Source organism: Tachypleus tridentatus, chromosome 13 (genome assembly GCF_004210375.1).
Source record: "Tachypleus tridentatus isolate NWPU-2018 chromosome 13, ASM421037v1, whole genome shotgun sequence".
Lineage (NCBI taxonomy): Eukaryota > Metazoa > Arthropoda > Merostomata > Xiphosura > Limulidae > Tachypleus > Tachypleus tridentatus.
In genome coordinates, this window is record NC_134837.1 from 151,678,534 (window position 1) to 151,703,976 (window position 25,443).

Genomic DNA, 25,443 nt, shown 5'->3' on the forward strand with positions numbered 1-25,443 from the left:
TTTGAACTTCGAAACTTTTTATTGTATAATTGTACACATTTACTGATGCTTTTGTATTATCATATATCAGCTAATAAAACAGAAAAACCGTACAGTGTTCTTTATTGCCACCTTAACAAAAATGCATGCATAATACGTGTACATGGAGGTCATGGACCATCTCAAACGACTTTAAAATCTAGATGTAAATACTGCATGCATCTTAAGAAACTAACATGGTGAAAACATTGGTAATTGACAAGCATAAATATTCTATTAAATCCTTTCTTGTTTAACATAGATTTTTATATTGATATGTATTTACTTTTATATTAGGTTTTCCTAAGAATGCAGTTTCTAACTGCGAAAACTGTTTACCTACAGAAGTTTCTTTGCAGCTAATCGTAGGAAAAACTCTATTATGCACCTTATATCTAAAGCGCCATTTACACGAATTATAATACATTGTTTATTATAGATAGTACACGCTTACATAGAATTGTAGAGACTAAAGAATACAAGAACAATATAGCATGATGAATACACGTATTTTTTTTTCGTCTCTTGTATAAGTATGTACAGTGGCTGTCCTGTTCTTTGGTACACTTCCAAAACTAACTTTCCATCAAAACACTTGGGGTTTGACTAGAAAAAAACATGAATTTTATCATTACAAAATTACTTACTTAAATTTAAAACTCTAACCGTTCATAATTCTAAATTAAATGCGCTCCTCAATTTTTTTTATGTTGTATGATATAGTTGATTAGTTCGAGTAATTATTTTTCCATACTGTCTGGTATCTAGACTAATATCGCAAGAGCGTTTTTTCTTTCTTTTTCATACTTACGTTTTATTTTAAATACTTAAATAATCAAAAACTGTTATTTGCAGATGTGCTCGGCCCGGCATGGCCTAGCGCGTAAGGCGTGCGACTCGTAATCCGAGGGTCGCGGGTTCGCGCTAAACATGCTCGCCCTCCCAGCCGTGGGGGTGTATAATGTGACGGTCAATCCCACTATTCGTTGGTAAAAGAGTAGCCCAAGAGTTGGCGGTGGGTGGTGATGACTAGCTGCCTTCCCTCTAGTCTTACACTGCTAAATTAGGGACGACTAGCACAGATAGCCCTCGAGTAGCTTTGTGCGAAATTCCAAAACAAACAAACAAACAAGCAGATGTGCTCAAATTTACCACGCAGTGAACTGTATTTACAAAAACACACATTCTCACAAAATTTCAAAAATATGCCAAACCTTCAGTTGCTGCCAGAAGGAATAAAAGACGAGTATTTACAGCAGTATCAGCATTATGAGCTAGCTATGGTTCATCCATATTCCAGGCGATCATTATGAATTTTACATAATTTCCTGCCAACCATTCATATGGAAACGTGTTTTTTCAGTTCACCATCTGCATTGTATGCTATGTGGAATTAGATACGTATATAATTATTTTTATCTATTTATTTTAGTCGAATGACCCTGTGGATTTCGAAGCTGATGCGCTGGGTTCGAGTCTGTAATCGAGGCCTGGCATGGCCTAGCGCGTAAGGCGTGCGACTCGTAATCCGAGGGTCGTGGGTTCGCGCCAAACATGCTCGCCCTCCCAGCCGTGGGGGCGTTATAATGTGACGGTTAATCCCACTATTCGTTGGTAAAAGAGTAGTCCAAGAGTTGGCGGTGGGTGGTGATGACTAGCTGCCTTCCCTCTAGTCTTACACTGCTAAATTAGGGACGGCTAGCACAGATAGCCCTCGAGTAGCTTTGTGCGAAATTCCAAAAACAACCAACAACGAGTCTGTAATCCTTTCCTTGCATTTCTTAACTGAGGCGAGCTTTACAATTAGAGTATCCCAAGTGTTGATGGGGTGTAATATTGACTAGCTACTTTCATATAGATTCTAAGCTCAAAACTAGGGGCAGGTAGCCCTTCTGCAGTTTTGTATATCCAAAACTATCCAATCTTTATTTATCTGGCTATAAAACCAACTATTATGTTAGCTGTTAGCATTAGCTGTACAAATGTAAATATGAATGCAATGGATAATGTTTACTTTGTCAGATATTTTTACCATTAAAGCTGAAAAATTCCAGACTTTTAACAAACTGAGCTAGGACCGTTTAATGGACAAAATTTTGAGCAATGGTTACGAAATTGTTAAAAGGTCGGGTCTTGAAACGCAGTGTTTTAATTTGTGCGTGCTGTTCCAAAAATTATTGTTGCTGATATGGGATATTTCGAAGTTACGAAATATATTCACTTTACTGACTGAAGTGATTCTTAAACCGTAGTGTAATATCAAAGCTGGCAATGTGTCACTCACGTCATTTTTGTCTTTGAAAACGTAACCATTTATTTAAAAAAGGAAAAATAACACTAAGAACAGCGTAAACGCACATTTAAAAGTATGCAATAAATGGTATTTATGATGCAGTTTCATGTATAATTCTAATACTGATATTGAGAAGCAAACATAGTGAAAAACCAGAGTAAATGGAACAAACTGTCAGCAGTATTTTTATTGCAGAAACTAGTTTTAACGCATTCGTGTATCTCTCTACATGAGCCCCAGAATTTCTAGTTCTTTTTAAAGACACGTAAGATTAAGTTGTTTTGCCTAAATTTACCTTGATAGGCTTTCGAGTAGACGGTTTTTGACTTTGTGTGTGTGTGTGTGTGTGTGTGTGCGTGCGTGCGTGTAGTTAAAAATTTTGTATAAACTTTATTTCCAACCGATTTTTTTGGTCAGAATTTCTCATATGAATAATGATTACATTATTTGTGTTTCTGTATTTAATATTCTTTTTTTTTATGTTCAGAGACTGTTGTTTTTGTTGTTGTTGTTGACCAGTTTTCCTAGTTCTGCTAGTTGGGCTGATGTACCTTTCAAATTTATTATAGTCCGTTACAAGATATACTAAAATTCTACAAAATATATCATTCACATCAATATAAACTTAAACATCCGAGTTGGCTACGTTTTCTCGATGATACAAGAGGTCTAAAAGATTTGATGTTAAATATTATACCATCTTATACGCGATTCTCACATGATACTTTTTAAAATAAAATTTATATTAACATCTCACATGTGTAAAAATATAATATTACCTACACGAAATGACATATTGGAGCGAAGTATGGAATTGATCTTAACTTGGAAACTCAGAATAATATTTCTGTTTTATTGCACGGTTGGAAGAAGCTGTTGTTCTACGAGTAAGAAATAAATTAGACCTAACATATAAGATAATTAGAAAAGTAGTTACAGGCATTGTAGTCTATGTTATAAAATAGAATAATTTTGTGAAAAGATTGTAGAAAAAATGACATTTTTATATTTTGCAGAGCAGTAAACAACAAATGATTACCTGATACAATATTAGTGGGCGCAGACTACTACTGTATTGTTTCACACGTTAGGCCTAACTAACAACCTAGTCACTCGTAGACAACCCATTCGGACCTTGCCATCTTGTTTATCATAAAACGGAAATAAATGTTCCGTGTTTCCGATTTATTTCATTTCTATAGTACATTTCTTGTGCATGACCAGTAGCAGAATATTAACACATTGTTTTCAGATGTTTAAAATACTGAAGTTAGCTATTATGTATTTAGCGTTACACACCTCTTTCGTCACGAAAATATAACTAACTCTGGTGCGCAAGTTTATATATATTTGGGTTGGGATACGATTTGTTAAATTTGTTTTAGTATTTATTGAAAAAAGCGTACCTTTGTTCATATACTCATCAACCTTCCTGGTGGAGCTACAGTTGCCCCGAAATAAGACAAAGCGAGACAGAAGAAGACATTGACGATTGTATTGCAACTAGTGTCTCCAACATCAAGAATGTATTGCAACTAGGGTTTCCAACATCAAGACTCCTGACACTTTATTCCATTTACTGTGGTTTTTAATTAATTGCTATAGACAATACTGTGTTATTTTAATATGCAAAGATAGGTATATGTTAAAACAATATTAGCGTAGGATGCAACACTGATCCATATTATGTCAAAGAATGCGTTAAAATAGCTAAACTACTTATTTTGAAATTCAAGTGCTTTCGTAGGATCATTTCAAAATATGTACGAAATGTATTTGTTGTAAGATTGTGTTATAGGATCATGCTATAAAGACATACGCTGTTCATAATCAGATGCATAACAGTATTTGAAGTTATATAAGAACTTTCCTGTGCTTACTTGTTGTTGAACACAAGAATACACATAGGGCTGTGCTTTTTTCATCAGAGGTAACGAAACTTGGCATTTAGGGTTATAAGCCCTTAAATATTAGTTGCGCCACCGGAGTGGGAATGTATGCCATTGCAATAATACTGGCTGTAACTAATTTTTCTGTCTTGAGGGTCACGCTTGTCCATACAAGTATGCCCTGAGCACGTATGCTTTATAAGGTTAGTCTGCAGTGAGTAACTTCTTTTGGAAACTCAATCAGTATCAATACCTGGTCGTTTTCAAAGTCACTATACACGTAAATGTTCCCTGCGAGTTATCTTTCATATTATATCCATCGTAAGAGACCATTGTAGAGGAGTTTCCATTCTCTACGACGACGTCCAGAAATAATTTTGACATTTATAACTGTGTATTTTTTCTCTTAATTAATCTCTCAGCAGTAGATACAAAACGATTTACTGAATATTACTTTCTAATCGACTTAATTAAGATATATAATTTCTGATTATTTTAGACCTTGTTACCTCACTAGCGACCTCGTAGGGCTATGGGTCCACATTTACAGGACAGATAGATGCAAACTTAATTTTATACAAGTTACAAAAAGTAGTGAATAAGCCTACATATTTATGTGCTCTAATGTAAATCAATGCCAAATTTGAGGTTCGCTTTCGGGGAATCTTCACAAAATTGTTTTCGCGAAATAGCCAGATTTCCTAAAGGGTCGGGTAAAGAGCTTTACCTATGTGAAAATCTCGGGGCCAAGACGATTCGCTTGGCATCAGTTAGAATTTAGTGCGAACAGCGGCTTAGAATATCTCACGTGACACACAGGCACTGAATATTATTATTTAGATTACTTGACTTGCTATGCCTAGTACTATTTTCTGGAACTTGTTCCTCACATGAATTACACGGATTATATTTATGACTTAATCTTCTGGAAACAAACTGCATTTGATTTCATGTTCCTACTAACCTAGCTATCCATCTAACATACTAAGTTATTTGGTTTTTAATACTGTATCTCCCAAAGTTCTGTTTTATTTAGAACCACAGAATGGAATCGGACAAGTTAGTTAGTTAATCAGTCTTCAAATATTGTGTTCTCGATTTTCACTGTTTAAGAATCTAGAATACTGTGAACTATAAATGACTACAAACCTTCTAAAACACGGGACACGGGGGAAGACTACAATATCTCTTCTCAACTGTGAGACCACACTGTGCTCCACCTCTTTTTGGAGACTTCTTGATATCGCGGGTCCTTTTCTCGTAACCACCAAGTCCACAAGACTTGGAACAAGGTGACCACTTACTCCAAGAGCCCAGTTTACAATCTACAGCTAAAGAGGAAATTTTTTATTGCACAAATTAACACACAATTAATTTCTGGTTAAACAAAATAGAACAGAAAGTTTGTTTTGACAAAAACCACATGGAACAATCGAATACATTAAAACCAAGGCTTAAAATGTTCTCACATTAGAAATAAAAAAAAAAGTTTTGTGAGTACGAAAAAGTATATACAAATATTTTGTATAAGTGTGTTACAAATCTAATGGTAGAATGGACAAATATTTTTTTCACAATTATCATCATTTGCTTGTTTCTTCCAGTTAAATTTGGTCTTTAATTGTAATGGATGTATATATTCGTGTTTACTATACGCAAGTTTGGGAAACTAAGATTAATTTAGATATTACTTATGAATTTTGATAATTTGAATAATTAATTTCCATAGCTACATTAACTTTAGAATTTCCAGATGGGTCCGTTTAAGTTTTTAAAAACAAATTATAAACTACTTTTGCACGAAATTATTAATATGTTATTACGAACACTGTAACAAAGGAAAAAAAAAAGCCATCAACGTCAACATAAAATTACTCAACATGTGGAGAACGGTATGGGAACAAGAAGGAAATTTGGGGAAGTTAACAAGAACGTTGCATAAGAAAGTGTTATATTAAACAGCCATAATTTTGTAAAATGAAACTAAAGGCAAAGGGTTAATTTAATTATTACATTTAATTAGTGAAGCTTTTAATTTAGTGAGAATTATTTGGAAAGTCTATAGAGCTCGTTACTAAATTTGTTATACATATTAACCACTCTATAAAAATAGGAGATCTATATATCTCAAGAAGAAATACCGTTGATGGAAAGTGCTTTTTGCTCCAGAACCATGTAGTAGATTTGCGACTTCTATCATGATATCAAACTTAAATGAAATAACGAACAGTACATTTTTTTTGGTTAATCAACTCTTGTGACGTGGATATTTTTTATTTCTTTTACAAAGTTAAGAGTGTTTATTAATGGTACCAATATAAAGATCAGGATAAGATGAAGGGCCACTTAGGAAGCGATAGTCTTTAACTACTTATAGAAAGAAAAATGGGACTTTTAAAATTGGTTCGGAATCGAGAGGACCTTCGCTAAGATATATCATTGCATTTCCTTTTTGCTTAAAGGAAAAACTGTTTAGTTTCAGAAACTTTTTTTTTTAAAAACTTGAATGATAAAATTCGTAAAACTTACACTTTTAATCTAAAAAGTAAATTTTAGCACTTTGTTTCGTCAGTAATGTTGTATTGTTTAACCATTACGCATTTGCCTGCTCAAAATATTACAAATAAAATGCATCTTTTAATCGTACAAAAACGTTACTCACACATCTGATGACATGGTAGAATTAAATAATAGCATGCATAAGTTAACAAGATGAAATTTAAAGTTTTAGTAGAGTTAGTTCTGAGAAACTGTGTAATATAATTTTGAACAATAATATTTAGCTTTTTAATTTCTTCACTTATTATTGATCTTCATCGAATTGATAAACTTACCCCATGTTCATTTATAACATTGATGAACCTAGACAATACAGGTAAGAGTAAAACAAATTGCTCACACAGAAAATTAAGAAATCCAAAGAACACTAACGACAACTCCTTACATCTAAATCAAATCTGTTTATATATGACTGACAGCGTCTTTCGTCTTTCTGTCGAACTTAATACCTCTAGGCTTGTTTCGAGTACGTCTAAAAGCTACAACCGTCATTTCAATGACACACTCGCAAAACGTTTTAGACTGTTATTTTTCTTAACAATTATACAGAAATTTTACCAAAAAATCAGATTTTTGAAGCGCCTCCAAAGAAAGCTCAGTTTTGTAACTTTTCTTATCATTAACAATTAATATATTACCAAGTATAAGAACACATGGTAGATGGTTAATAACAATTATTCTTATTTGATAAAGTATTTTCTACTTTAATATTTAAAATCTGATCATTGTGAAAATCAAAATGTTACCCACCATACTTAGAATCTGCCATCACGTTCCGTGCTGCAGCGGAATGGAAGGTATGAACAAAAAGTTATCAAATTAGAATAAAAAAAAAACACAAAAATTGTGAATACGGAAAAGTAGTATATACAGATATTTTGTATAAGTGTACATAATAAATATGATGAAACAATGAAAAACCGTTTCTTTTCCCCGAAATTATATTAAGTTTTGACCTCTGCAAATACCGTTTCGTTATTAATTGTAACGGCTATGTTTTATTTTCAATTTACTATAGCCCAGTAAGAGAAAGTTTGGAAAAGTAAGACTAAGTCAGGTATAATTATTTATTTTCATAATGTAAATAATTAATTTGTGTTGCTACATTAAACCTATAATTTTATACTGTGCTGTTAATTCTTCTATGGTTGTAAGATCTGGACCAACCCATTGACGACTGCAGTACAAAAAATATTATGTAAATTTCATAATATGAATTTTAGTGATCACGTGCCAAATATAGACTTTTATGGAAATAGAGAAAAAATGTCGATAATATATGTAGATAATTTGGATGAGCTTGGCCTAGGAAGACATATTAGTTGTTACGAAGTATGAAGCCAAAAAAGTGTATTAGAGTAATAGATTAGAAATATTACAGCTTATCTTGATGCTACACCATGCTCATGATACACTTGAGGAATGTTCTGTCGTAATGTAGTAGCAAAGAACTGAGAGTTGAGAACAAGTTGAAAATTATCTCTAGAACAAGAATACGTAATGATTAATTAGGATTTTAAAATATGCTTCTACTGCCATGTTTAGATAAACATCTTTCTTTCTCTATGCCAGGTTGATTTTTGTTAGAAACGCAATAAAAACCGAAAACAACAACAACAAAAGTTTTGTATCTCATTATTAATTTGAAACTTGAAATTGGTAAACTTTGGGAAGTTTGAATGGGGAAACTCTCTCTTGATGGTGGTACACAATTCCAGACTACCAAGACACTGCTTTAAAGAGAGACATATTTAAACTCATGGCAACTTAAGAATAGCGCTGTTTTAAGAGTTTAAGACTTACGACATTTTGGAATATCTCGACATTTGCGTCTTTGTTTCAGTTTTCGGGGGCAGGGATTCCCGCCATTTTGTGGTTCTACCTTTATCATCCGTCTCCGTTCTTTCCAAGCTTTCCCACAGGTGGCGCTACAGGAAGTCCAATCAGACCAAGGAGTGACCATGCAGTCTACAACAGTTAAATCACTTGTTCCACCTCCACCAAAAGCTGGGGATGTTGACAGAGTACTTACGGGTGCTGATAAATAAAGTGTAGAATAATTAGTCACACTCACTTCTAAAAACAAGATTAAAACAGCATTTGATGTATGCTTATAAGAGGTCCATTTATGTAAGTAACTTTGATTGAAAGATCTGTAATAGTGCATGAAGCAAACAATGAGTTTATCTTGTAAGTAAATTACATTTCATTTTTCTTTAATTTTATAGTGCTCTTAACGCTATTAGTGAAGTCTGGTAATATGTATAAGATGGTTATTTTCGTTATGAGGAACAATTTGTATTGTCAGTTAAATATTTGAATAAAAATATTCTAAAATGGTCAAATGTTGCAAGATATTATTGGGATTGTGGCTGAAAATATCGATAACAGCAAAGGTACTTAACTAATCAGTTAATGTATTATAATCACTATATTATTTTTATTTTAATATTGCATACTGCTAATTTATACTGGTGTGTTAGATCAGCTGTATTATCCAATCGGTTAATGGTTAGTTCTGTTCTAGGTTGTTTACTTTGATCAGAAGATATTAATTATTTTCTAAAAGTAGTTTTTATATGTTAGTGCATGACAAGTACTTATATGTTGTAGTTACTGCAGTAGTATTATTGATTATTATACTAAAGACATTAGCATGATATCCTATATAATCACTGTTGATTACCTTTACACCAGATATAAATCTTTACAGCATATATTATTGCTTAGAGTCAGGTAGCAGAACGGTACCCATGGTAAAGCAGAAACTTTACGCTTATTAAATAAAAATAGTAACAAATTAACTGCTTAATAAAACTGTACAATAAACAATAACAACAGTAGTTTCTCAATTACAAGTAACGACGATAAATACATTAAAATAAAATAAAATAAAATATTGGACATATTGCGAGATGTGCCCATACATAACTAATCTGACTTAATGGCCACACACCGAATATTTACAAAGAGTGTAGTCAGAAATGATAAACAAAGACCCTAAGAACTAGCGAAGATGACTAAGTGATGTAAATATACGAGTTACATTGCAAATATGATACAGTAAGAATTAAACGATGGTAAAATAACAATGATGAGCATAACAGCTTATGTAACAAAGTAGTGACGTAATGCTATATATATAATTATTATACAGCTTGAATTAACTATCGAGCAGTTTATACTAACGGAAAGTGAAACTGAAGGTGGTCACTTTACTAAAGTTGTTTAATTTAATTTCTTAACTAATTTTAACATTGTAGGTTTAAAAATGTGATATTCTCTAAAACTATTATTCCATAACTGGTAACAAGAAGAATATTGAATCTACTGCACAACTAAATAAATAAGATTTTCAAATTCCGTTTGTAGAAATGTTGTTAATGAATAATGAGACGGGTTTATGACTTCTGTCCGGAAATGACTTTGGTAATGTTAAACAAATTCTATTGTATCGAACAAACTGTAAGTAGTAAAACATTGCAGTGCAGCTTATTTGGAACTTTTGTATTCAGAAATGGAAAGTTTACTACTTCGAAATTAAAAGTTTGTTTTATTGAATTATTTGACTTTGAAATTTGTTTAACGATGCAGGTACTTAAATTCAAGTTATACGAGTACCAATTACTTGCATGGCACACCGCCAGAAGAAGCTCCACTTGTGACGGCCTCAGAGAGAGATGTCATCAAAGACGATGACATTATAGTTTCAAAGGTTTCTACAAGGGCGCGTTGCTAGGCTGCCATAACAGGCGGCGATAATACCAAAAATAACACCATAGGCACACCTTTAGGAATGCGTGTTCATACCCCCATGATATGCAGTTAAAATGGATAATTACGTAAAAGTACCACAAATAATATGTTTCTAGGCAGCCATGATACAGTGGCTAATACAATACATATCTAAATATGAATATAATTAATCACTTTAAAGCATTAACTGAATAGCAAATTAAATCATATAATTCAATTGTCCCAAAATGACATTTAACACTAATTAATTAATATATAATTAAATTGATAAAGTATCATGTGTAAAATATTATGTCAAGATATAAAGTCAAATTAGTTAAACTGTTGTTACATAATAAACGTTATATTGATGATGTAAATTGTTGTATAAAGTCAAATTATTAAAAGTAATTTTAATTAATACATGATATAGCCATTATAGGGCGATTTAAACCTATAGTTATGTATCATGGTTGCATTCCATGATGGCTTAGTAATATGTTCTGTTAAAATGGACAGTCATTAAAATAATGGTAATTAATTGGCATTTTCGTATTGGCAACTTTTGGAATTAATACGTCCTCGTCTTTGATGATATTCCCAGGACGGCAGGTCCATTGTGTTTTCTAGCGATGTGACATGTAAATAACAACCTAACTACTAATGTGGTTTGTTTGTAGTAAGAGAGATCTTTGTTTCAAAAGTGAGTTCTAGTGGAAATATATGTTTGACAATGTGAATAAAGCCTTGATTACCAAGTGAAAGAATACTTTTAATATATCTACAAGCGCAATTAAACAGTGTTAGTGTGCGTAACTTTATCATATAGAGTACATTTTTACTAAAATTTATTGTATATAGAAACTGGAGTTCATATAAACATGACACTGCAACTTATGGGCTAAAGTTACCACCTACAGGCGTTCTTTGTATTTATTGAATTCGTCAATAATACTAAAAGGGAACACAAGTATCTGTTACATAATAACGCAGGGGTGGCCGAACCGCGGCTCGCAAGCACATGCGGCTTACGAAGGTATGTTGGCTGAGCTCCTTTTTGAATCACAATTATTATAAAAGGCAAATAAAAAAGTTAAGCTTTATAATTATTTATCGTGTATAAACTGAGAGTCCACTGCATTAAAACGTAAGTTTAATGTTCAGGGTGAGTAAATATATTTAATAATTTAAAACTTAATTTTAGTACTAGATTTGAGTCAGATATTAAAGAAATTTCGGATCGGCAAGGATTATAGAAACATTGTGCTAGAGAATCAGTCATCGTACAAGCCAGTGCTGACAATGTTAGTTTTAGTGGGCGTGGCTCGCGATAGCGTGATTGTGGCGTGTGTGGCTGTGTTGCGGGCAGTGATATAGCAGAGTGTTAGTGTGATACTGAGCACTGTATAGTTTGGTGTCATTGCGCGTGTTTGAGCTTATTGTTTTTTTCACTTTAATTTTTTTTAGAAGTGTTTGTAAAAATGTTGTGATGGAAGATGGCGTCATCAAATTGTAAGAAACGAAAGTATGAAGATAAAAACAGAAATTTTAAGACAGAGTTGGAGGAAGATTTTGCATTCACTGTTTAAGAAGGTAAATCTTTGTGTCTTATCTGCAATGTGTTAGTCATTACAAAGCCAATAACATGAAACGCTACTATGAAACAAATCACAAACACTTTTCGTCTGATTATCCACCTAAACCAGAATTACGGAAAAACAAGTTAATTGTGTTAAAATCATCACTAAATAGCCAGCAGACACTGTTAACAACGTTCAGTAAGAAAATTATACAACGATTGAAGCTAGTTTTGTTATATCATGGAATGTTGGTCCTGCTGAACGCCCATATTCTGATGGTGAATTTGTTAAGAAGAATATAGGTGAAATTGTTGTAATAACACCAAACTTCAGCGACTAATAGCACAAACACCAACTTCACGCCATATTACAAAAAGACGTTATCTCCCAGATCAGTGCTGATGTCGCAGGCAAAATGATTCAAAAAATTACTTTACATTCAGCTTAACCCTTAACGAATCTACAGACATACAAGACAACCCACAATTGGCGATATTTGTTCGTTATGTTTCCTCTGATATAACTGTCTAAGAAGAGATGATGGACTTACTTCAAAAAGCATCATCTGTCTATTTCGTGTGTGTGTAATTATAACAGCTTTAATTTTTGTGCATTTCTGTGTGTGCAATTTTCGGACAGAAAATAACTAAAGGTTGTTTTAAATGTTTATCCCCATTCTTTCTTTCTTTTTGATTTTTAGCGTTTAACACATTGTATTAAACGACTTTTCACAACAGCTCATTCTTACGTTGGAAAAGTTTACTAGTTATTCAGTATTACACTAGACGTTTTTCTTAATGTAATATTGAGTAGCTTGTGGAATTTATGTGAAACAAAAGCGAATAGTAGTAGATAGCTTTCTATATGCTGCCTAGATAGATAAAGCTTTCTATGCAGAAACACTGAATAAAGATTTTTTTTCTCTCTGACTTTGGCAGGTCCTAAGCAGTAACTTATGATTTTTTTCCAGTCAAATAATAATAAATATTTCCAATGAACTGATTAAACAGCTATTATGAGCCTTTCAAAGCATTGGTTAGCCTCGAATATTTTCTATGTTATCAGAGCTTACCTAGTAAATCTGACGTCATTTAATAGCGCTGGCTATTGCTAAAATGTACTTGTGTGTGTTCTGTCTAGAGTTACCAGGCACGTTGGTCTTTCAAGCGATCTTATCTACGAATAAAAATTACTCTTCTTCCTGCGACCTTTGACTGTTCTGTAAAACTTTCTTCTTCTTCTAAATTTTGGTATTTTACTGTCATGTCAGTGATATGTTGATCAGAGATCAAGTAAACTGTAGTCGACTTCTGGGTCTTGAAGCTTTTCTTAAGAGTTCTCAGAAAATTTTATCTAATAATTCCATACAATAGATATTTTGAATTTTAACCTCACACTTCATTTTATACGTTTCCTTTCGTATCTCTCACAATGCAACTTTATGCGCAGTGACTTTTAATTTGTGACAGTTTATTTAAATTTCTGCCTTTTGAGTTTGTGTTTATAATTTTTCTTTTATAATCTGAAATAATATTTTGCCATTTGACATAACTCTTTACTATAAGTATATTTTTGATTTAAACCTTCATTTCATGAACCTAGTTTTTCTTCTATGATCACATTTCTTAACACCTTAGGGCGCCTGTACCTTGTCATTATTAATGATAACGCGCTACACACAAGTGACACAATACCATAACAAGCCTGGTTATGCACAATGAAATGCAAAGAGCAAACGTAAAAATGTATGATGCTTTACATATACGTACGTAATAAGCCACACATCTAGTCATGCATACAGTAATAACACAGAAAAAAGCAGTGAATTGAATCACACCAGTAGGTATACAAAAGATAAGTACATTATATTAAAACGATTTGAACCCATGCTCGTTGTTAGTCTTTATCAACGTGTCTGGTTAGTGTCTATTTGTTAACAATGCATATTGACAAAAGCCCAGCAATGCAGTTTTCACCGCAAAGGCTCAGTCGTATGGTTGTCAAGACCAAAGCAAACAATTTCTCCCTGCTTGCTTTCCACACTGTATCTAATGTATGGGAACGACGGTTAACAGTGCCTATTTCAACAGTCTGTTCACACAGAAATCCATAGACAGGTATCCAGTTATTTAACTGATATGTCTTTTTATAGAATAGAGTAAATGCCTGCTTCATTCTCCAGCTACTTAAATTATGCAATTGTAGAACAGATAACGTCATGGGAGCAGCTTGTGTATACGCGATTCGTGTCGCTTTTTGAGATTGAGATCCTTTTTTGTTGTTGTTGTTAGGTGCTGTTGTCTGGAACATGTGAACGATTTTTGCAACCTGACCATTGTGTTCGTAAAGTCTTACATGTTACAAAACCTCAACGCTAAAATCAGGGGTTCGATTTTCCTCGGTGGGCTCAGCAGATAGCCTGATGTGGCTTTGCTATAAGCAAAATACACAAGACCTACTTACTGTAGATGGGGTATGACTTGTTACAGGTCTCTTTGTGGATGGTCCTGAATCCCAAAGTTCATCTACATTTTTTGTTATGACAATTCTAAATACCCAATCTGAACACACCTTTATGATATAAGTGTCAAATATTTTCCATCAGAGAAAGTTGTTTCATACTCTTCACAAAAGCTATCAAATTATGCAAATCAGTATGTCATGTGCCAACCACAATGACCTTTCATATTTTAAACAGTTTTGATACAAACTTTTTCACCCCTGTGTATTTTTTAATGTTACTGATGTATATTAGCATTACAAAACTATTGTTGCTTGTAATTACGCAAAGTACGTTAATTAAATGAACATAGAAATACTGCACTCAAAGAGACGGTTATGAATGATCCACGTGAGCAAAGATACTACTACAAACTTATGAAAATACACATTATTAACCTCATATACATTTAAAATTACAAAACTAACATAGTTAAAGAAATGTAAAATACTGGCACACATATACAGTTCATAACTAGTACAACGAGCATTTTCAAGCTTTGTCACACACAAAACATAATACACACAACACCAAGAATTTTCACAGACCACACACGAGTCCGTTCTTTAGTTGAACCACTGTGTCCTTCATCTGAAGAGCATAGGAGAAGGCAGAAGGAGACAGCAAGTGAAACTGGGAGTCTAGGAAACCAGAACAAGTTTGAGAAGATACGAGTCTAGAGAAGCTAGGGGAAAGGTTAGCAGCTGTGAATCCAAGATTAATGGTTCGAATATCAAAATTTATAAAGGAAAATATATCATTCCCATATTAAAACCACAAACAAATTGGTAACATCAACAACTTAGTTGAATAAATGAAATATTAAGTTAGCCACTCTCAATCTTACAAGTGTAATGAACTTTTTCAAATCATTTTCGGTCTCATCTTTAATTTACATATTTAAGTCTGTTAAGAAAACATAGGTTTACTATAGTCAGAATACTATACTTATATAAACCACAATTTTGTTTTCTTTCTCAACACGCTAAGATGTATCAATTATTTACTTTACAAATGATGATAACTATTCTCCCCAAACATATGAAAATATAAAGACTGAAAATATATGCACATTTCTAACTTAATTTGCAATAAACTACACACAATGGCTAATATTTCTTACTTGTGAGATCTACCCTGTAAGTGCATTATTTTTCAAAAAAAAATGTTTAAGCACAGTGATAGTTGAGAAGAAATTCCGAAACATTTCCACATCTGTATGTCCTTTCAGGGTTGTTGCCAAGAGAATTCGTGAGTACAAAGAACCCTCCTTGTGGACAACAAATCTAAACCATTATTTTGTAAACGTCTGTGTGTAATGTGTCAACTTATAACTTGCAAACCACTTAGTCCTACTGTCACTGAAGTCTGACATGTATATCTCTTGGAACTCAAAGGAGATTGACGCAGGGGGTCGGAGTTTGTATTTAGCCCCCTGAAGCCTAAGTCTTTCCTTTATGTTGAACAAGTAGGGCAGCTAGCAGTTGTTAAATTATGATTTAGACAAATTTCAGTTGCTCAGCGAACAGAAAGAATCCATTGTTTTTAAAACTTGCAAGATATGTATTTCTACATAACTTGTTAAAGACCAAGTTCATGTCGTAATGCGTTCAAGTTTATTTATATGTGCACAATATCTTAGAAAGATTACCATCAATAGAAAATAACCTCTTTTGTTCGTCCCACAAACTAAATTTTCTATATAAATAATTAATGAAGTATAAAACACGTTTGACAGGAGTATACTCAGAAAGAAACAAAGATCATTGGCCCAGTTACTAAATGTATTTCTCACACTATTATAAAGAAGATACAGTTTGTTTGTTTGTTTGTTTGTTTGTTTTGGAATTTCGCACAAAGCTACTCGAGGGCTATCTGTGCTAGCCGTCCCTAATTTAGCAGTGTAAGACTAGAGGGAAGGCAGCTAGTCATCACCACCCACCGCCAACTCTTGGGCTACTCTTTTACCAACGAATAGTGGGATTGACCGTCACATTATACACCCCCACGGCTGGGAGGGCGAGCATGTTTAGCGCGACGCGGGCGCGAACCCGCGACCCTCGGATTACGAGTCGCACGCTTTACGCGCTTGGCCATGCCAGGCCAAAGAAGATACAGCCAACCTGGTTTTCTTCTTGTCTTCTGGAATGAATAAACAAATGTAAAATAGGCAGAACGTGCTTGTAGAGAAGCGTTTTATACATTCGTTCTCCAAGACTTTCTCTACAAGTGTCGCTGTGAATTAGGCAACCGGCTGCTGTCCAGTTTACCTTTATTTGCGTACCACAAGTACTCCGCCTAAATCATCTATAAAAAAATACTTTCAAGTGATAATGTCCTTGAAGTCCTCGGACAATGAGAAAATCGGTTCAGAGCGCATTTTCTATATTTCATTGTTTTTACTAAGGAAAGTATAATAAGTTATGTCATTTACAGAGTCTTGTTGTAATTTAGTCTTCTTACAACGTAAATATCTGGCTTCCTTTTTGCCCTTCTGAGAACAATGACGGCCTAGAGATGTGTTTAATAAGAGATTTTTTTTTTACGGATTAATTAGAAACATAAAACAGCGTCTTACCTATGCAAATAGATCAACCCATAATTGTTGATATTCATGTGAAATAAAATATTGCTTTATAATCAGAAGCCAACAATTGTTAATGAATGGTTTATGTTAGAGGATTATCGACATGTTAAGGCACCAAAACATATTAAAGTTCTGTAACTTGAAATAATGTTGTTTTTTTATTTGACCTTTTACCTTTCAATTGTATCTAAGGTCTATAAATTAACAAAGAAGTGGATGATTAGTGAAATGATTTAATTAAGAAGAGATAATGACCATTTCTAACGTAGCTCCCACTTTAGGCCAACATTCATTCTTAAGATTATTGTTTAAAGCTACATAACATTAAATGACGTCAGAACTGAGATTTTCATACCTTTCGACATCATCTCACACATCTGTTTACAGTCTGGATATTTTTCAAAATTGTTTCGATTTCCTCGACAACCGCCATAAATAAACTGTAGACACATTCCTTTAGTGGGGTCAAAATACCAGCGTGGAAAGTAACCTCTGCAAGGTCCAACTTCTTTAGGCTCCATGCATACCTCTGTAAAATAAAGAATATTTTAACAGAATTTCACATTGTTAGGCTTATAATAACAAGAAAAGTACAAATCTTCTCTGTTATGCTACTTAAAGTCTTATACTTTGATAAACTAAGGCATTAGATACTTTGTTATGTTTAGTGCAAACATAAAACAAGTTAAGCCTTTTTTTAGTTTAGAACAAGAACTTAAGACGATCTTATAACACGGTAAAAGTAGGCTTATTTTTCAGCTTCACTGTCCACTTTCTCTGTAACCACAACTCTCATTCGAAGTGACATTAAAAAAAGATATATACAGACAGATAGACAAAGATTTTTCTCATTTCATTGACATTATACATTTCATTATATATTCTTCTAAGCTGAATGACCTGAGCAAAATATTAGTAGATTATAGTTAAAAATACCTAACTGAAGAAAAAAAAATCAAAATATATTACGATGCCGGCGACTGTGAAATTCGAGGTAATATTGGTATTTCACCTATTAAAGTTTCAAAGAGTTAATTATTATGTATGAGAACGATGTTTCATGTCTCATACTACCCTAAAAATCACGTCTTTCAGTTTAGTATTGTGATGAATATACAAATTACAGCCTGGTAACGTAGTTTTCACTGTAAATGGGCATCTACAAAGGGATGAGATCACTTTTAGACCATGGATCTCGACAGGCTTTCCACAAACCCTTCAGCATATGCAGAAGTCTACATAAAAAAATGTTTAAGCAAACCAAAGAACATTTAAACTACCTTAGAAGACTTAACAAGAATAAAAGGGGAAGAAGTTTTCTGTGATTTCAGTATTTTTTAGCCACATGTTTTCATTGAAAACAATTGTTAATTTCAAGATGTGGATGAAATCTTGGGAGCTGTTAGTTTGGAAACATTCACCACTTTCAAATATATTCATTATTTTACCAACGACCTTCAGTTTCATTGTAATGGCTTGACCACAATTACACTTTTCATACTGAGGGAGCCCAATGAGCTCTCGCAAAAGGCCTCGTCGGCAAGGTATACAAGCAGATTCCAAGGTGGTTGATATATTATTACATTCTTCTGTACTTAATATTATAAGATCTTATATTATTGGTGTAGTCTTCTTTTTTGCCACTTTTATCACTTGATTAAAAATAACAAAAACTAGTTCACCGGTTTTCTGGTTGATGAGTAAAGATACGTCAAGTAATGGTTTAATGAAAATCATTAACCTAATTTTGATGTTCAACGACGTAAAAACTAAACAAAATTATGGTTTACTAGCTCTAATTCATGGTGTACTAATTCACACCAAAGCAGTAACTTTGGTTAAGTAACTGATGACCAAAATTGTATCTACACCACTTTTATGTCTGGTCTATCCCATGTGGCCTAATGAGTTCTGATTTCAAGCGAAAGACCTTACTGGCATTGTATATTGCAAATATTATTGTGTTTGATAGATTATTAAAATCTTCTTAACTTTAACCTACAAAGTGTTGTTAATATTATACAAAAAAACGGTTCTATTTGTCAGCTTGTTGTTTGTTTGTTCGATTTTGAATTTCTCACAAGGCTACACGAGGGCTATCTGCGCTAGCCATCCCTCATTTAGCAGTGTAAGACTAGAAGAAAGACAACTAGTCATCAATACCCACCGCTAACACTTGGGATACTTTTTTACAAACGAATAGTGGAATTGATCGTCACATTATAACGCCCCCACGGCTGAAAGGGCGAATGGTGTGACGAGGAATCGAACCCGCGACCCTCGGTTTACGAGTTGAGTGCCTTAACCACCTGGCCATGTCGAGCTACATATGATCATAAAGGCTTAAACTGATACTTCTTCATTTTGTTTTCTTAATCTTAAGGTGAAAGAATTAGTCAGTTCAGGTATTGACGTGTACTTTGTCTATAAAAAATGCATTTTTTGATGAACTAGGTATGAAGCGGTATAACTACAATAATATACTCTTCAAAAAAAGAAACGCAAAAGGCAAAATTTGAGACAAATTGTTAACAAGTTTATTCCGGGTAGTTCTGTATGACATGTGTGAAACTTTGCACATTCACTGCTGAACATCCAAAGTCTGCAAAGGCGAAGTCCACGCTCACTGGTTGAAGTTTAACGTCACTCAACGTCAATAACGAGTATGCCCCCCGTGAGCATCAATAACTGCTTGGCATCTCCTGCCCATGGAAGCGATGAGATGACAAATAACATCCTCTGGAATGGCTGTCCACTAAGCCTGCAAAGCTGCTGCAAGCTGAGGTAGAGTCTGCGGTTGAGGTTGTCGCCGTCGCAGACGTCGGTCCAACTCGTCCCAAAGATGTTCGATGGGGTTTAAATCTGGTGATCTGGAGGGCCAGGGAAGAACATTGATGTTGTGGTGTCTCAAGAAGACAGTGGTGAGTCGGGCTGTGTGAGGACGGGCTTTGTCATGTTGAAAAAACGTCGTTGACGTTCACCATGATGGGTTGCACATGGGGCCTAAGAATCTCGTCGACGGTTGCGTACGGTCTGATCGGAAATCCTACGCAGCCCTGGTATGGTTGAGGCAGTAGACGTCGCAGTGGTGGTCCTATCCCGAAGGTGACATAACCGGATGTAGCGATCTTGTGCGGGCGAGGTCGCACGAGGTCTGCCAGATCGTGGACGGTCACGAGTTGATCCATGTTGTTGGTGACGATTCCATTGCCTTGTGATGGTGCTTGGGTGGACATTCACAGCTCTGGCAACATCTGATCGAGATTCGCCTGCTTCCAAGCGACCAATGACGTTGTTGCGTTGTGCTTCAGTCAGTCTTGGCGTAACTGTATTGCGTGTCGGTGGCTTAACACTGAGCTATGAAAACCGAGAACCCGTCACTTTTATAGGGATTTTGCACATGCAGAACATGCAGATCTCTCAAACAAATGTATTGGACACGAATGCGTTTTGGTGAAAAATCCGATGTTTTCCTCCGTTTTCAAAGTGCACAACTTTTATTGTCATTTTAGTCTGACAATCAGTGCCTTAACACATGTAACATCACATACTCTGAGCTTGTAACGTTATTACATATATTTCTCTTTAAAATAACAAAAATATTCCTTTTGAGTTTCTTTTTTTGAAGAGTATATATAAAATACATAATTATCCTAGAAACCCTCATATTTCAATATATTTTAATCATAATTGGTTGGCGTTTATTGCCGTAAAGCAACCAAGCTATCTGTGCCAAACAACCGTCACTCACGTCGTAACGACAGTAAAATGTGGGTTATTCTGACTTGAGTGTACTCAGATCACATATTGGTTCATCAGTCCCAGATAAAAGAAAACGCTGAATTAAAAAAACGGTAACCAATGTGTAGTCTAGCCAGGATAAGTTCCTCTTTCTGATCCTTATGGAAGCAAGACGGCCAAAGAGCAACAGAAAGTTTTATCTGGAAAATCTCGTTATCAAGTCGAATGCCAACTGGCTCGGAGTCGAGCCTTGAATACAGAACCATTGTCCGTGTACGAGACAGTTAAAGCTATGATAACACCACAGCAGATAGATTTAGCTGTGACGTCAGTGAGCTCATTCTCGCGAATACTGACGTGGCCTGGTGTCTAGAAGAAATAGAAGATGAAAATGGAGAACAAATGTGAAGTGATTCCAGATCAAGTAGAGAGTTAAACGAATCGGTATAAATAGTACATTTCGTGCACTGCATAGCTTCTACGTGATCCAGGGTGATAAAAATGGCTTACAATTCGGCAGTGAACACAGAAACTGTAGAGGAGATCCTGGGTGAAACCACAGCAAACCATGGCAGAGCTCACACAGTCACCTGATTTCGAACTATCTGTATGCATGTGAATGGAAGGATGGTTTGAAAGATGTTAGGCAAATGAAAGACGGTACTTCCAATCGGGAGTATCAACTTTCTTCAGATGACTCAAAGATGATAGAGACAATAACGTCATACAAGGACAGACCCAATTCAGCCAACTGCGTCGGGATACAAAGGCCAAAAGGAACAATAGTAGACCGTCCATTTTTAAAATTCATGGCCCACTGAAAAAGGAAAACATTACCTGGGTGGGATTGCTGTGGTGATGATTGAAGTTTTGAACTATACAGTAAAGACAGTTGCAAACGGCAGAGGTTTAAAGGAGATTTATGAGACTCAGTGTACAAATTCTAGAAGGAGAAGTGTGGAGTGCTCTTGTGCAGAGCTGAAGCCCCAGATGATGAACGGAGTCCAACATCTTCAAGACTAAAGCACTAATGTAGTCTAGTTTCGATCGAATGAGAGAACACTATATCTTTAGAATGAAATATTAATTTGATCCTCAAGAAGTGGAGGAGAGGACACGAAGGTTCAGTGCCCTTATACAGTTGAAGTGTAGTTGGATGGATGAATGGAATGAAAGTCAGCTTATAGTTAAACATAAGCCCTAAGAACTTTGCCTCGGGGTCCACGGAAAGCACACCTTCATTGAGATGGTGGTGGCAGAAGTGCATGCAAATGGTTTTAAAGAGAGAGAGAGAGAGAGTAGGTAAAAGCGTTTGCTGCGATTCACTTCAATAAATGATTGAGGGAAAGCTGTAGCTGCTGCTCAGTAAACCTCATGCTAGACGATTGACAAGAGATGTTTTTGAGCCCTCCATGACAGGTGGCAGAAATCCTCGTCTATGGCGGAATCATACCATAGAAAATGTGTCGAGGTTTTAGGAATAGATTGAGCAGCTGCTTGGACAATACAGTCAGTTACCCACAGAGAAAGTTTGTAATGCGAGAGCATACGCACTACAGAACGACCACTCCCATCAATATCAGTACCATCCCAGAGGGGAGTATGTACATTTAAGTCCCCCAGGATTAAATATTGAAACGATAACTGTTCAACGAGAGCATCAAGGTCTGATTGATCGTAGGTTTCTCCTGGAGACAGGTAAAGAGAATAAACAGTGATGGTACAACCCAAGAACACATGAATGACTACGACTTCCAAGGGTGTATCGAATGGTAAAAACAGGGAGGACACATGCTGATCAACTAGCGGTGCCACCCCTCCATGTACTTGTTCGTCAAAAAATGTCATTTCTCTACAAAGAAAACTGCCGAAACGTGAATACGTCAGCCTGTTTCCTGTAAGAAAAAACACACAGGATGGTAGAAATAAACCAACGCTTTGATGTCATCCAAATTAGGATGCAAACCTCGGCAGTTCCACTGTATCAATGTGGCCTTTTTTACTTATGTGAAGGAGAAATGAATGGAGAGTCCTTCTGTTTTTGACCACGTCGTTTCTCTTTATTAGAAGGTCTATCGACTTCCATGGATCCTGTCCAGGTTCGAGTGAGCAGGTTTCTGTCAGTAGATGAAGATTCCAGTGACTGAGGGCGTGAACGAATAGTCGTTCAGCATTTTGGGTCCGAATAAGAAGGTCTCGAGAAAACGCCAAAAGTCAAAGCTAAATCAAGTGGATTCATGGAGTCACTGGCAGGCATGGTAGGGATAGAGTTTGGTATTGATGTTGACTCTTCAACTCTCTTAACCACGGAGGGCAAAACGATTTGGTTTGTCTTCATCCCCATTATAGCAATGGAATAGAGTGCAACAGCACACGTTCGAGATGGAGTGGTGGACAGTAACGTTCGATCCTCGGGGTAAAAATGTTATGAACCGTTTTCAAACGCTGTACCTTTTTTTCCTCCACGGGTAAGAACGAAAGTAATAGTGTTGAGAGCCGCTACAATTAACACAATAAGGATCCACTTCGCACTTGTAGGCTCCACGGTCCTTGCCACAACGAGCACATGTCAAAGAAACAATAACAAGATTTCTTTGAGTGACAAAGTTGTTGGCATTGGAAACATTTGAGAGGGTTCGATACATATAACCATACCTTGAAATTAGATAACCTACTTGGATGGTGGCAGGTGGACGCGGTGATGTAAACGTCAAAATTAGAGCACTGGTCAGCATCATAGTTCCAGCTTTGCGATTAGAGATATGACTTGGTCAAAAACTCATTGAGTGGAGAAACCAGCGATGATCTCTGGCTCGTGGATGTTCTACAAATTCCTCTCAACAATAACTCCTCGTGATGAATTCAAAGTAGCATGATAATTAACCTCAATGGTTATATTCCCAATGGTATTCGAATGCAAAGGTTCACTATGTTTTGGAGTGAATATTTCCACCACGATGCTTCCAGAACGTAGCTTTCTAACTGACTTAGGAATGACCATACCCCTCTAGTCTCTTCTGAATAAAAAAGGAGACATTTTCCTTAAAGATTTTTCTGATAAATAATGTAATATCAGGAAAGGAGGTACAGATGTTAAAGAAGCTAAAGATTGGTATTCAAGACGTGGTCGTTTACTTAAGAGATTTTTTTTTATTATTTTATTTGGGAAATCCATAATAAAGAATATTTCGGTGCCCACTTACTCCATCCACCATGGAGATGCACAAAGGAACGCACTACAATGCCAAATAAGGACATTGCAGCAACGCCAGAGTTTCGTGAGCACTATAACAAAACACCAGCATAAAACAGTGTCCACAACACTCGTTAAGAACGTCCAAAACTGGTACTCGATTGACTCTAGCCTAAGTGAACCAGTCGATTTATCCTGAGGGTAGCCACCCCAAGCCCACTCGTTTATAAACATTCAAGGCCAAAGTGGTGAGTTAGGGTTGAACCCTTCAATCACCAGGATTCTCCCCTTCACGGGTCACCACATACGGTAAACACGCGGGTGGATGCTTAGATCCCAGAAGAGGTAAACTGAAAGTGGTAAACATTCTCTGGGAAACCCCCTCACCTCGTAAGGAAATCCACACCGAAGGGTTTAATCATGAATAGTTTAGACTATAAGCTTACTTCAAATGTCAATTAATTAATACGTTTTTCATTTCTAGAAATTTATTTTACGCCAAAACAAATTCAGTAATTCACAACATTTTACTTACATATTACTATTGACACACGCACACGTACACACACTATATGTCAGTCTATAATTTACGGCTGGTTTTCGCTCTCGATAAACAAGTTTTATGTTAGCTTTCTATCAATGGTGTTAAGTTTTTAAAACTATTTTTATAGTAAAAGTGGTATCAGGTCCATCGTATTGGTAACTAGTTCAGTATGAACTGTAATGTTGATATTTGTATCTTTCTTTTGTTTTAGCATTTTTGTCCACTCGATGCACAGGACAGTGCATAGTTAACGTCCTGTTAAGATGTATTTACCATTCTAAAGTACAAAGTTTTTACCAGGGCAGGATTTTATTTGAAGTATTTGCAGTAACGGATGAAACTTACGAGAAAGCTTCATAATAAAACCACTCTGCTTTAGGATTTTTTAGCTCTAGGTCTAATGAAAATTCCTTAACAAAGGGTAATGCTAAAGTAGAATCGAGATTTTGAGGCGAATGTTTCTTTCTACGTTTGTGTTTTGTTTTTATCAATGGTGTTGTCTGAATATCCTTTTTAAGTCACTGTTTAATTTTACTTGCACTACTTTGTTGGATGAAACATTATGATCAGCTCGCAAGTTTTCCGAGTGAACAGTTAACAGCTGATTTTTAATTATATCAATATATCAGAGCTTAATGTACAACTCGTATGTAAGAATGTCATCAGAGCTCAACTTTAACCAAATACCCCTGAACACTAGCTATACTATCGTATTTCTGATGTAGTGATCAAGACAATCTTAATGTTTGTGTGAAAAATCACCCATAAAAATAAAAAAATCACTAAGACCTTCCTAGGCGTGAG

General features: G+C 35.2%; 1 protein-coding gene across 2 annotated transcripts in view; it reads right to left on the reverse strand.

The window, feature by feature from the left end:
* LOC143236333 (spondin-1-like) overlaps nucleotides 1-25,443 on the reverse strand; it is a 117,705-nt gene continuing 92,262 nt past the window's right edge. Inside the window, exons 12-15 of one of the 2 annotated variants that reach the window (XM_076474606.1) lie at nucleotides 17,517-17,690; nucleotides 8,563-8,796; nucleotides 5,350-5,531; nucleotides 1-624 (exon numbers count right to left, since the gene is read on the reverse strand). In XM_076474606.1, the coding sequence (XP_076330721.1) occupies nucleotides 5,353-5,531; nucleotides 8,563-8,796; nucleotides 17,517-17,690 (587 nt within the window). In that variant the 3' untranslated portion in view covers nucleotides 1-624; nucleotides 5,350-5,352. Of the gene's footprint in view, nucleotides 625-5,349; nucleotides 5,532-8,562; nucleotides 8,797-15,099; nucleotides 15,216-17,516; nucleotides 17,691-25,443 lie in introns of those variants that run through there. The other variant, XM_076474607.1, reaches the window with a different exon arrangement.